Below are 13,287 nucleotides of genomic sequence, written 5' to 3' on the forward strand. Positions count from 1 at the left end.
CCCCCTCAGCTGTGACTGAACTACATCCTGCTCTTATCTCTTACCAAAAAAGAAAAAAAAAGAAAAGAAAAAAGGGGAGGAGGAGAAAAAAAAAGAATAATCTCTGAATGAATGGCTTTGTCTCTGCCTATTCCTAGTGGTCACCTTCGTATAAAAAATATTCCAAGTACAAACTAAAAGGTTGAGTATTCCTTATCCAAAATGCTTGGGGCCAAAAGCATTTCAGAGTTCTGAACTTTTTAGAGTTTGGAATATTTTCACATACATAATGAGATATCTTGAGAATGGGATCCAAGTCTAAATATGAAACTCATTTATGTTTCATATACACCTTACACACATAGGCTGAAGGTAATTTATACAAAGTTTTTAATAATTTTGTGCATGACATGAAGTTTTGACTGCAATCCGTCAGTCACATGAGGTCAGGTGTGGAATTTTCCACTTGTGATATCAGTGCTCAGGAAGTTTCAGATTTTGGAGCATTTCAGATGTTGGATTTTTGGATTAGTGATACTCAACCTGTATCAAAGCAGAGAAGCAGTAGAAAGCACTGGAGACAGCCCCTCGGTCTTGCAAATTTAGTTAACTAACTGGTAGGCCTGACACCTGGGCTATCTATTATTGTGCCAGAATGGGGTGTTGGGAGTTCTTTTCTCTTACATCCTCTTAGGCAGAGCGACTCATTCCACAAGCTCTAGGACTTCCTAGTATCTCACACTTATATTCCCTGCATGACCTTTATAGGCACTTGAATTTGCCACCTGTATTCCAAACAGTCTGGAAAAGCTACCCCTTCTTGGTCATCCAGTTTATAAGCCCCAGAGGACCAAGGTGGGCCTGAGACCGTTTTCTAAAACATTGTGGCCTGAAGTATACGACCTAGGGACCACCTACATGGGAATCACCTGGAGATGTGTTACATATACAGATTCCTAGCCCCAACCACCCAGCCTACAAATCAGACTCTCTGCAGTGCATTTTTAATCTACACTCGTGAGGTTTGAGAAGCACTGGTCAAGAGTCATCCCAGTGCCCAGAATCAGTTCTAGGAGCAGCTGCTGTGGCTAGGGACAGGGTCAAGCATGGAGGTCAGTGGGCAGCTGGAGCCATCTCCCATCTGCCTTCCAGCTCAGTGCCGTATGTTGTGCATCCATCATAACAAAATAGCAGAGGGGGCCTTGAGCTGATAGGAGACTTGAGATGCTTGCTCTGTGCCCAGATGGCTGTGTCCAGTCACTTATGGCTCCAGGTACTTCACCTCTCAGGGCTGCTGTTTCCTTCTTGCAGAATTAAGAATTAAGGCAGAGTGTGCCAAATGTTCTCACTTATACATGGAATCTAAACAAAGCCAAACTCCTAGAAGCAGACAGTAGAATGGTGATGTTCAGAGGCCGGTGGGGTGGGGGTGGGGTGGAGATGAAGATGACGCAGATGTGCGTCAAAGGGTGCAAAATTTCGGGTAGACAGGAGGAGAAAGTTCAAGAGATCCATTGTATTATACAACATGGTGAATGTAATTAACAACAATGTATCGTATACTTGAAAATAGCTCAGAGAGTAGGTTTTAATTGTTCTCACCACAAATAAATGATAAGCATGTGAGGTAATGCATAGGTTAAGTAGCTTGATTTAGCTATTCCACAATGAAAGCATATATCAAAACATTGTATTGCACACCAAATATGTATACATTTTTAAAAGACTAGTTGAGTACAGTAGTGAAAAAGGAGGAAAGAGTAGAACAAGGAGTTTGATCTGTAACTGAGTGTGAAAAATCCATTGAGAGAACTCACTACCTTTGAACCAGCCTAAATATACAGTTTTTATAATAATAAAAAAAAAAGACAAAGTGACCAAGGTCAATTCCCAGCTAAACTATCTATCACTTCTCCAATTCCCACTCTCCATCACCTCCAAACCATGAGGCATCTCACCTCATACTGTAGGGAGAGATGGATCCAGAAGTCTAGTTGTGGACTGAAAACCAGTTTGCCCTCCCAAAGCTAAAGCAGAGGGTTTCCCTGCTGGCCACAGAGCTTCCTCTTGCAACTAGAGGTCTCAGCACCTTGAAGGGACAATTCATAATCAGGGGGCAAAAAGACAACACAGGCCCTCCCGCTAGTCCAGTCTAAACAGATCCTTCGTGCTTGTCTGGAATGCTTTGCATAGGCAGCCATGCTGACGGCAAGTGAGATTAGGATAATACAGAGTATTTGTTTGTTAAGACCCTTGAACAAAACCGGAGTGCAGAAGAAAAGCCCGGTGTAAGCTGACGAGTTTGTGAGTGCAATCTGCGGATTTGTTGGAGGTGATTTCGCCAGCTAAAGGGATAAACTAGACAGCTGCGCTGAAGAGCCTTAACCCGTGAAATATCGTTTAAAGTACAGGCTTTGGAGGCAGGGAGGGGAGGAAGTAGAGGCCTCAGCAAAGATTGTGGCGTGGTTCTTTTGAAATCTTTTAGAAGAAGGAAGGAAACAGGCTCAGAGAGATTCCCACTGCATGTGCTTAAGAGGCTGGGAGGCTGGAGTGTCTGGCCTCACTGGAGTCAATTGCTCTGTGGTGCTTTTTTTCTCCATATTCTCTCTTCACCTCATTGTTGACCTTCCAAGATCCCAGCTCTCCCACTTCTGCACAAAAACAAAGACCCATTGATTTATTTTGTTAAAGAAAAAGAACTGGAGAGGTTTGATGTCGCAGGAAATTGGAGCATCTCTCCTTCCAGTGACAAGATCCCAGAGGCCATCCCTGAACTAATGACTCTAAGAGAGAGAATTTCCCCTCAGTGAAGGGCCGTTAGCAAGAGCTGGTGTCTGGGTTCTCAGAAGTCACTGGGATGCCAGTAATTGAGCAGCCTCAGGGCCTCTGGGAAGGAGCCAGGGTCGAGGAGATTCCTCTGCACCTGCAAAGCCAGGTTAGCTGCCCCAGGCCCCGGGCCCAGCATTCATAGAATTGCCCTGGCCCACAGCATCCCTCTTGCTCTCATTATCCAAAGCCTGGGACATTCTCATGCCCTGGGCTTGCTCCCAGTTGAGGAACACACTGCCAGCCAGTGACAAGCCCACATCTCCCAGGCGTCCCCTGAGAATCCCAGGATGTGCTTACATCACACAGCCTAGAGCTTGCACCGGACCAGACAGAGACTTAAGTCACTGCTCAAAACCTCCTTTCAGGTCAGGGAGGAAAAGTCACTGGGGAGGTGAAATGACTCAGGACTTTCTGGGAGAAAAATGAGCAGCTGCTGAGGCATGAGGCAAGAAGATGATGCCTACAGGAACCCTGGCCTGTGGTTGGTTGGGTGAAGCCGGTTCCTGTTTCATCTGTGCCATTAATTGCTTGGTAATGAGACGTAAGGCCCTAATTTGACTGGGCTCAATTTTCCACCTACAAAGTGATGGCTCACGTGTTCACAGCCTCGTGTCCCGATCAAGATGCCACCGGTGAGTATTCTTTGAAAACCAAGAAGAGTGATGTAAATGTGGTGCACTTTATCATGAGGTAGTTGAACTGAAGGCTCCTTTAAGCTCCTTCTCTTGCACCATGAATAAATGAATTGCCTGATTGATTAATTAATCCTTACCAGTTTGAATGCCTGAAATGCTTGATTCACACTTAGGAGTGACCGTTATCGCACCTTTGAGCCATGTTCTCAGACTTTACCGTTAATGTTTGCAGAGACATCAGCAAGAATCAGATATCGGATATTGCTCCAGATGCCTTCCAGGGCCTGAAATCACTCACATCGCTGTAAGTGGGGCCCGAGTTGGGGGCTGAGGTGGGGGGAGGGGGGCGCCGGAGGGAAGAGGGACGCGTCCATATTTTTCAGGAGGTGTTTATCAAGACTTTATGTTCCCTTACACACTTGTGGCAACCTGGTAAAAGAAACAAATATTTCTTCAGGAGAAATTGATCTTGGGGAATATTTCTACAACCCACATGCATTATTTTTATTGATTAAGTGCCTAGCCGCTTTCCCAGTTATTGGCTTCTAATTCGAATGCATCTTCTACTCCGACCTCACGTCCCCCTCCCACCCCACCTCCTCCTCCCACCCCACATGCCACCGCAGCGCTATCTTTCTGGTGTAAGGAGAGATGGTGATGTGTGTTTATTACCGCTTGGCCTTGCCAAGGGAGGAGCTCATTTTCTTCTGCTGATTTTCAGGCTTTCTCTCCAGACCACCCTCACGGCCATTGTCCTAAGAAAACATCCACCCCATCCTATAGCTCTTCCTGTCTTTGATTTTGAAACCCATAGGCAGCCCACTGGTTGGAACCAAAGTTTCACCCACCAGGGGTTCCAAGACCCCTGCCAGCAGGAAGGTATAGAATGTCCTCATTCTGTCAGTGACTCGTGTGGCATAGGGAAGTCACTTGAGCCTTCTATGGATGCTTCTTAGTAGGCAGGATGGGACAGTGATCCCATTCCCTCCTAACACATCCAATGATGATCATGTGTACAGTAAAACAGTAATTAGTAGCGTTTACTGAGCATTGACTGGGTACCAGGTACTGTTCTAGGAGTCTGTCAGGTTTAGTCCTCACCACAACCTAAAATATAAAATATATTGTCATCTCGTTTTTACAGCTAAAGAACTTGGACAATCTAAGCTCCACCGAGACAGGGATTATTATCTCTTTTTTTCACGGATGTATCCCTAGTACCACAAACTGTATTTGGCACAGAGTTAATATGCCAAAAAAAAAAAAATCTTGTTTCATTCAACCATTTACTTATTCTTAAATGTAACTTATCCAAAGTCCACAGGTAGGAAAGGCAAGATTTGAACCCACGCTGTCTGGCTCCAGAACCCACACTCTTGATCAGTCTGTCTATATTTTGCCTCTCCATGCAGCCATGCAACCTGTTTACCTAATTTATGAGTGGGCAGGTAAAAAGGTGCACATTTTCTCCCCACCTGGCCCCATCCCACCGGGAAGGCGATGAGGACTGGGAAGTCTCTGATTCAGCTGTTGCCTGCTGCTTGCAGAGTGAATTGGTTTCATTTATCGAATAGAACATCTGGCTGGGATATCAAAGATGGGACCGTGTGTGAGATTAGTGTCTGCTTGTGCTGAAGATCACAGAGGAGAAGGGAGAGGAGCCGTCTGCCACCAGGATCCTGTCTCTGCCCCCACCCTCTCTCTTCCCTCGTCTGGTTTCCCTCAGCCAGGATTTGGAGACAGTCTGAGGGCAGTGAGGTGCTTCCTGTCTCGTAGGAAAAGGAATTCAAAATCTAGTTGCCAAACATGAAATTGGCATGCTGCTGCCTGACTCTGAAATATATGTGAGCATTGTTTAAGTGAAGCACCTCTCACTCCCGATTTATTCATTCAACCGTGCAGTAGATGCCTACTGTGTACTGGCAGTGTTATAGGCACTGTGAGTATGGCAGTGAACTGTACGCACAAGATCCTTGGCCTGACAGAGCTTACAGTAGAACACAAACACACCCAATCCCAGCTCAGGAGCAGCCAAGGTAAAGGGCTGGAGAGCCTTTACCCCTTAGCTGTGCGTGCACTCATTCATTCAACAAATATTTATTGTGCTAGACTCTGTTCTATCTTGGGGTCTGGAGACCCAGTCATGAACAGCCATATAATGTTTCTACACTCATGGGGCCTACATGCAAGGGAGCTGGGAGGTGAGGGGGAGGGAGGCAGAAAAAATTAAAATTAAATAAATATTTAAGTAACAATGTGACATAAAGATAAGTGAGATGAAGAAACTAAAATAGGGTGACAGGTGATATAAAACATTAACTAAAATATTAAAGAGACACCTCCCAAGGAGGAGATGTTTGAGCTCAGACCTAAAAGGCAAGAAGAAGGTAGTCAAGGCAAGACCTGGGGTGGGAAGCCAGACAGGGGTACACCCAGATGCCTGAGGTGACCACACAGGCAGGAGAGCCTCAGCCCGCCTCCGCCTGCCAGGGAGTGCTTTTGACGTCCTGGGCTCGGACGCCTGCTATCCCACGGCATGGTGGGTGGTGTGAGGACCCCCCTTGCCCCGAGCCCCGCAGCTTCTGCCACACTAGAAGTCCTGACATCAGCTGACACGGGCAGACAGTGACATTACTACATTTGGCACAGTGAGCGGTGGGGCATTAATATGAATTACAAATGTGTGCCTGAGCTATCATGCTGACTTTTATTTAGTCATTAATTTGTTGAAACATTAATGAAACACACCCGTAGGCTGATGGAGACATTCACTCTTCACTCCCAGTGGCGTCTGGAAAAGGGGGGTTTGGTTTATCACGCCCATTTACCATTTCCGCATCCTAATATTTTGTCTCCTCAAAGAAGGATTACAGCCTGGATTGCGATCCGAGTGAAAATTGAGTATTGTATGCATTCAGCGCACTTCAGTGCTCTGGAGAGGACTTAAGAAAAACAACCAAACTCTCCTACGATCAGTTCCCTGGGTCACGGAGGAGGCTGGACCCAAGAGACAGCAAGGCCTGTGCTATGGATGGGAGCAAAGAGAGGCCGGCTGAGCTTCTGTGGCACCTGTGCAGAGGACCAGCAAGGGCCAGGCACAGAGACACCCCTGAGCACTGTGCTGGAGTGGGAGACCCAGTAGCCTTCCTCCCCAGGCCTCACCAAGACACCAAAGATGAGGCCCATGAATCAGAGACACCAGTATAAGGGTCACTGGAGGCCCTTAAGAGAAAGGGGTAAAAGAGTTCTGAGTTCCTGGGTTCCTGGAACTCAAAGAATAGGAAAAGCGGATAGAAAGTAAAAGCTGCCATTACTGTGAGACAGCAAAGCTCCCTAGTTTTTCCCGAGAGCCAGTCCTTGACTCAGCAGTCCCTGCACCCATCTGGAGATGACCCCAGATGCACAAAGCCCTGTCTAGATGGATGATTAAATGACTCAGCTTAGGAATTCCTAAGATGCAAAGGGATATTAAAAGGAAACGTCCTGTAGGCTGGGCTCAAGCTGATCAATACCCATTGAAGACACAGGGCCAGTCTCCCACACAGTGTATTTATTGCCGGGCTGTGAGTCATATTAGCAGCTTAGGGAGATACCACAAAGAGACCGCTTCTTCCTGTTGGGGATTATGTATTTGGCTAGGTTGCCCAGGAATGGAGCAGGATGGAGCCCATTTCTCCTCACCTCCCAGACAACCTGCCCTTCCAGCCCCTGGCTACTCTTGGCTGCCTCTGTCTCGCTGATGAGAAGGGATTAAGCAGGCCGTGGAAGGGGTTGTCCTGAGATCTCATACCCAGAACTGGCCGAGGTGATGGCTTCCTGCAGGACTGGGTTCTGGTGGCCTCACATCCGCAGTGATTGCTGTCTTCTCCTTCTCTCTTTCAGGGTCCTCTATGGGAACAAGATCACCGAGATCGCCAAGGGACTGTTTGATGGGCTGGTGTCCCTACAGCTGCTGTGAGTAGGAAACTTGTCACCGTTTGTGTCTTTTATACTATCGGAAGGCTCCCACCTGAAAACTTTGAGCCATGCTCCAGAGAGTTCTTTTGACTTTCTGCAAACAAAAGAGAAAAAAATGTTTGAGCTGTCCATGCTTCACCTCCATTTCCTATTTTTGTGAAAGGAGAGTCAGCGAGTGGGCAGAGGGAGACCATGTGCATGAACAGAGGAAGGTCAGTGTGCATAAACCCAACTGATACAGCCGAGGGCCCTGGCACAGGCATGAAGATACTAAGCACAGGGTTTGGGGACAGAGATTAGGAAAGAGTCAAATCCAACAAATAGAAAAACATTTTTCAGTAGTGTGCTAAGAATGTAAGGAACTAAAACATTCATACACCAAATTCCAGTACTAAAACTGAGACACAGCTGCTGATGGACATGTGACCTTGAAGAGGGGTCGGGGCAGGGGGAATAATTTGAGAGGAGCATAATCAGTCACCAATGTGACTCCATCTGGGAAAGGCAGGGTGGGAGGGGAGTGTTTACTTGATTTAAAGGAAGGATTGTTGCCTCGAATTTTAAGCTCAGGGATTATTTGTTTGCATTCATTTCATTCTGGTCATTTGAGCTTAAATGTTTGAAGAAGATAATTGAATTGTGATGTGGAGAAGGAAGGAAAAGAATTTAGCTCATAGTATGGTTTAATTTTTGTGCTGGTAAAATCATCTCTGATTTGTGACAAGGCAGCTATAGCATCTACACACATGTACCAAGGGTGTGGGAGTGTGTGTGCATGCATGTGCACGCTTGCTCTGTCACCATCACAGTTCCTCTGGGTATTAGGAACTGATCTTGAGTATCCTTTAAGCAGTGGAGACCAAGTCTCAGAGACATACATGACTCTCCCCTAGTCACACAGCAGAAGAGGTACGGAAACCGGAAAAGAACGTACATTGCCATGCCCTTCATTCAGAAACCTCCCAGCCCTCTGAATAGCACATGATGTATGTTTGCAGAGGTGTGCGGGTGTGTGTGTGTGTGTGTGTGCAGGTGTGCATATTTTTAAAATCACCTCCAAGTCACAGGCAGTGAGGAAGAGGCCTGGCACCTCCCCACCTCCTACGTAAAGTTCAGAGGACCCACAGCATGGATTTGTGGGCCAGGACTCAAGCTGGTGCTCTACAGGGGTGGCAGGCACAAGAGCAAAGAAGGAGACAGGAACAAGGGACACATCTTATGTGGTTGATGCCCAGGGACTCTTCAAAAAAGAGGAAGTGAGACTTTTCCTCCAGCCCTTTCTTACATCTTTCCTCTGCCCTTCCCATGTCCTTTAAGACTCGGCTCTGGACAGATTCTCCCAGAACACACACTGATGTGAATTATGTAGGCACGAGATGCCCAGCAAGTTTCCAGGGAGCAGATCTGTCATACCAGCAACGAGGTTTGTTTCAGTGAAGCTGAAAGCAAGAGAGAGAAAATCTCTCTTTCTCTGCATCTCCCCCATCTCTGTCTTCCTGTCTGCCCCACTCTGTGTGTGTCTGTTTGGGCAAATTCCTGTTCAACGGTCCCAGCCTTTGGTGGGCTTTTAAGGCTATGCGTTAGAATGACAGGCCAGGGCTCTGCAGGGAGCTGGGTGTTTCACAGATGGTATTCTTTGCTTGTAGCAAAGAAACTGTACGTTATAACTGCCACCATAAGGCTAGTTAACTGTAGCTATTAATCCCTTGAAAGAAGAGTATCAATAGTATCCACCTTGAGGTGGATTTGGCAGTGCTGTGTTCCACCAAGCTGGTGTGATTTTCCTTTTATAATCTGTGTGCGTGTGTGCAGGAAGGAAAATGGCTTTGCACACATTAAGGAGACACAGAATGTGCATCACAGTGCCTAGCACAGTGCATGTATACTTAAAAAGACGTGTATCTCAGCTCCAAGCTAATAGCAGCCATGAGGTTAATAGAACTAACAGGACTTTGCATGGGTTGCGAAGGCAACTCCAGTTTAATGTCACCATTTTGAGCAGATGGAATTGAGTAGCTTGGGGTAAAGAGGAAGCAACTCTCCTCTCTTGAGACCAAGAGTTGACACAACTCAGGCAGGCCTTACCAGAAAGAACCAGTAACTGGGACTCAAGTAGCTGTCATTGGGTTTTGACCTGCCATTGAGTGGTTGGAAAGCAGGCCCTGATTCGATCTAATTTAGTGTTCAGCCTGCTGTAGATTGGATTTCTCCCTGTTAGACTGGAGACACTGATAAGAAGGCTCTGATTAGAATACCCTGGTAGTCTGGGTAATTTTCTCTCCTTTGACTCAGAGGCTCTTTGTGAGAGGGTTGCATTTTTTCTTCTCATTCCATCTCTCACATTATAGGTACTCGCAAAGCTGAAGTGCCTCTGCCACACGAAGTGGCCCTGGACATTTCGTTTCTGGCACTTGCTATGATGCTGGTGGTAATAAAGTGGGTACATTGTAGTTGGTTCTCCTGCCTGCCTTCCCTCTTCCCCCACTCCTCTGGACTTTTTGGCCATCCTGTCAAACTTGCCCTGTCCAGTATGTACACAGCCAGCCTCCTGGGAGCTTTTCTTGGTGTGTTCCTTTGGGCAAATGCCCAAAATTCTTGGCCATTCTGGAGAGAATGTCTCCGTTTTTTAGAGGCTGTGGCAAATGCATCCACAAGGAACAAGCCCCAGCTGTCCTAAACATGATATTCTGTCGTTGGTCCCCTAGAGCCTCACGAGAGTTACCCCCTTCAGTTTAAGTTCCAAAATCTTAGCGTTCAAAGGAACATCAGGGCTCCAAGCACAGCCTCCTACCTGGCTAGAACAGGAATCCCTCTCATGCACGCTCTCACAAATCCTCCTGTCACTCGTTTGCTGATGGTTCCTCTGATAAGTCCTCACTGCCTAGTTGGAAGGTTAGAAAGCTTTCTTATACTAAACATTAGTAATGGTTTCTAGAAAACTCAGAAAAGTCTGTTATCATTGTCTTCAGATGTTTGAAAATAGCTAGTATGTCTGCCTATAATTAATCCTAAACATGTTCAGTTCCTGTGGACATTCATTGTATAAATACGCATTTATTGTTCATTACTAGCAATCCTTATTGTCTTTGGGGGATGCAAGGTAACCTGTCAGCTTCCCTCCTTAAAACTGGCTGCTAGGAAGTGAGTTGGTGCCCATTTGGACACTAGGAAGTATGTTTAGAATTGAAATATCCCACATGGAGGCATCTCAGAACCCAAGGTGAGAACAGGACATATCACTGGGCACATGATCCCAACCCCAGGGGTGGGAGCAGCTCGATTATTAGAGAAATGACCTGTCTTCCTCCTCACTGGAAGCTCAGGGTGAATGGTCTTGCTCCTCTGCCTTCCCCTGCCCACCCAGGCTCACAGGCTCCTGGGACATCTGTGGAGATGGTGATCCTCTGTGGGCAGCCAGCCATCGTGCCCTGAGATCCCTCACCTTGTAGCTCAGAGGTCCATCCTCCCAAAGCAGGAAAAGGCTGTCATTTCCTCCGCTGATGGACAGCTGCAAGCTGCGTTGCTACAGCTCCCCTTCAGGGAGTGAGGAGCATTCATTTAGTGCTCATCCATCACATGACATGCATAAGAAAGCCACTTAAGTGGGGAGGGCAGTCATTTGAGGTGGAAGCTTTTAAACCCGCTCCAGGTGGTCTTAAACCAAACCAGACTGTCTTCAGGCTGGAATAAGTTAAGACAACTCTAGCACCTGTTGTTTAATTTTCTTGGAAGGCAGACAAGACCATTTGAGGCTCTCGGAGTTTGCCAAGCAACATGCCAATTACAGAGCAGTGAGCAAAACTTCACTCCCTATAGTTCACTTTTCCCCACCAGCTGTTTCACAAGAACTACTTACTACTGCTAATAATAGCAGCTAACATTTATTGAATACTTAATATGCTTCAGGACCCGAAACTGCTAAGCAATTTCGTGTGCATCATCTCATTTAATCTACCACAATGCTAGGAGGAAGGTGTTGTGGAAAGGCCCATTTTACAGATGGGGAAATGGAGGGTTAAGTGACTTGACCATTGTCACTTAGCATGATGGAGCCAGGATTGGAACCTGGGCAGTCCATGCCCTTACCCACGGCACATCCATCCAGAGACATCTGGACCCAGTCACAGGCAGATCTGCAGAGCCAGTTTTTTGATATGCAGAGCAAGAATTTCTCAATGGCTCAAGCCACAGAGAGGGTGCTGTTGAACTGCAGATCAACTCCTTTTGTTATGGCTCAGCATAATTCACGGCTCTGTGTCCATGGAACTTTCTCTGATTCATTGTCGTCAGCCCACTAATGTTTGCCCTATGAGAGGACAGTCAAGGAGCTGCTTGTATTTAGAGACCCAGTCGAGGTGGTACAATGAGAATTGTCTCCAGCAGAAGAAGCAGACTGACTTGGCAACGCGTTCTTGAAGGAGGGGTTCTTCCCTCTCTTGTGTACTTGGAAAGCCCTTGGGTAGACTTAAATTCTGGAATCGTTCCATGCTAGTCATTGAATGAATGGTTCACCCCATTTAAAGGACTGATTGGTAACCATGTGGCAATCAGATAGGAAAGTTACCACCCTAATAGTCATGAGGGAAGGAATGGGCAAGCCACCATAGGTGAGGTCACTTGAGTTGGTAACCAAATAATAGTTCTCCCTCTCTGGTCTCTCGGAATCTCAGCTTTCATCTGTTTCCCTTAGGAAAACCCAGCGGCTTACAGCCCGTTCCTAGCACCCTCCTGTGTCTCTGGGGTAGAAAGAGGTCTTGTTTTTCAGACAGGCGGTCCAATGGTGTTTCTGCATGCCTGGTTACTCTTGCATCAGGAATCACCATGACAACCCACAGCCATTGACAAGCAGTGCAGTCACCAACAGGAGAGAAGGGAAGAGCCACTGTTGCCCCTAGTTGGGACTTGGAGGGCTTCTCCTGTTTCCCCTTGAGTGTTTAACAAGACGTGGCCTACAGCACCCATTTTCAAGCACAGAGAAGATTCTGGGCAGGGTCAGAATTCATGGCATCAGCCGTCATTGGGTTCTTCCCCACATCCAGCCTCAGTAGGTTGCTGAAGGTCTAAATTAATCCCCATATTTTATAGGGAAAGGATGATAACATAATGTTCTAAGGTGGCAGAGTGGTCCTTATTACAATTAATGGATAAAGAAATTCAGGATGGCAGGGGGTTAATACTAGAGAAATAAAAAGAAGGAAGGCATATTAATGCAGGAGGTTTGGCTCTATATCCTGTAGCTTAATTAGGGGTACAGAATAGCTCCCCTAGTTGGTGTCCTCACTAAGAGTTCATGCCAATGTGTAGAGGTGATAACTACTTCCAGGGACACACAGAACACTTTTTTAAATAACAAAGAGACTTCATAACCCACTTTTTATAAATTCTCCTACTAAAGGAGCTAGAGAAAAGGTTATGCCAGATGCCTGTTGGCGCCATCTTTCTCCTGTTGTGTATCTGCATCTGAGTGTTCAAGAAACAGAAACAGACTCCCCATCCCTGTTTTAGGAAAAGAAGGCCCACAGAGCATCTTTCTTGGCAGGAGCCTGGGCCCATCTTCCTATCCCATTGTCTTTTCTGGAAGAGCTTCATCCATTCTCCTGGAAGGGCCACTGCATTCTTTCTTGGCACCAGTTTTCTGAGGAGGCCTTGCTCTCTGGAGTTTGGAATATGCTTTCAGCATTTCCAGACAAATACCATAGAAGTGGGAGGAGCAACATAACCAGTGTCCTCCACAGACCCTTGGTCAAGTGTGGAGAATATAAACGCCACCAGAATGATTGCACTGGGCCACTGAGTCAACATGTGAATTGCTGGAGTTGCCAAAGTGATTTTGATTAAATTGATCATTAAGCCTGACTCCAGATGTCTGTGTTTTCCAAACTTTGCA

At 46.5% G+C, this 13,287-nt stretch overlaps 1 protein-coding gene across 4 annotated transcripts in view; it reads left to right on the forward strand.

Moving 5' to 3' along the window:
• Positions 1–13,287, forward strand: part of SLIT3 (slit guidance ligand 3) — a 653,573-nt gene that overhangs the window by 515,947 nt on the left and 124,339 nt on the right. For all 4 annotated transcript variants that reach the window (XM_055285296.1, XM_055285297.1, XM_055285294.2 and 1 more), the window contains exons 11-12: positions 3,676–3,747; positions 7,326–7,397. In XM_055285296.1, the coding sequence (XP_055141271.1) occupies positions 3,676–3,747; positions 7,326–7,397 (144 nt within the window). The remainder of the gene's footprint in view (positions 1–3,675; positions 3,748–7,325; positions 7,398–13,287) is intronic.

The sequence above is a fragment of the Symphalangus syndactylus genome, chromosome 7, assembly GCF_028878055.3.
Source record: "Symphalangus syndactylus isolate Jambi chromosome 7, NHGRI_mSymSyn1-v2.1_pri, whole genome shotgun sequence".
In the NCBI taxonomy this organism is placed as follows: domain Eukaryota; kingdom Metazoa; phylum Chordata; class Mammalia; order Primates; family Hylobatidae; genus Symphalangus; species Symphalangus syndactylus.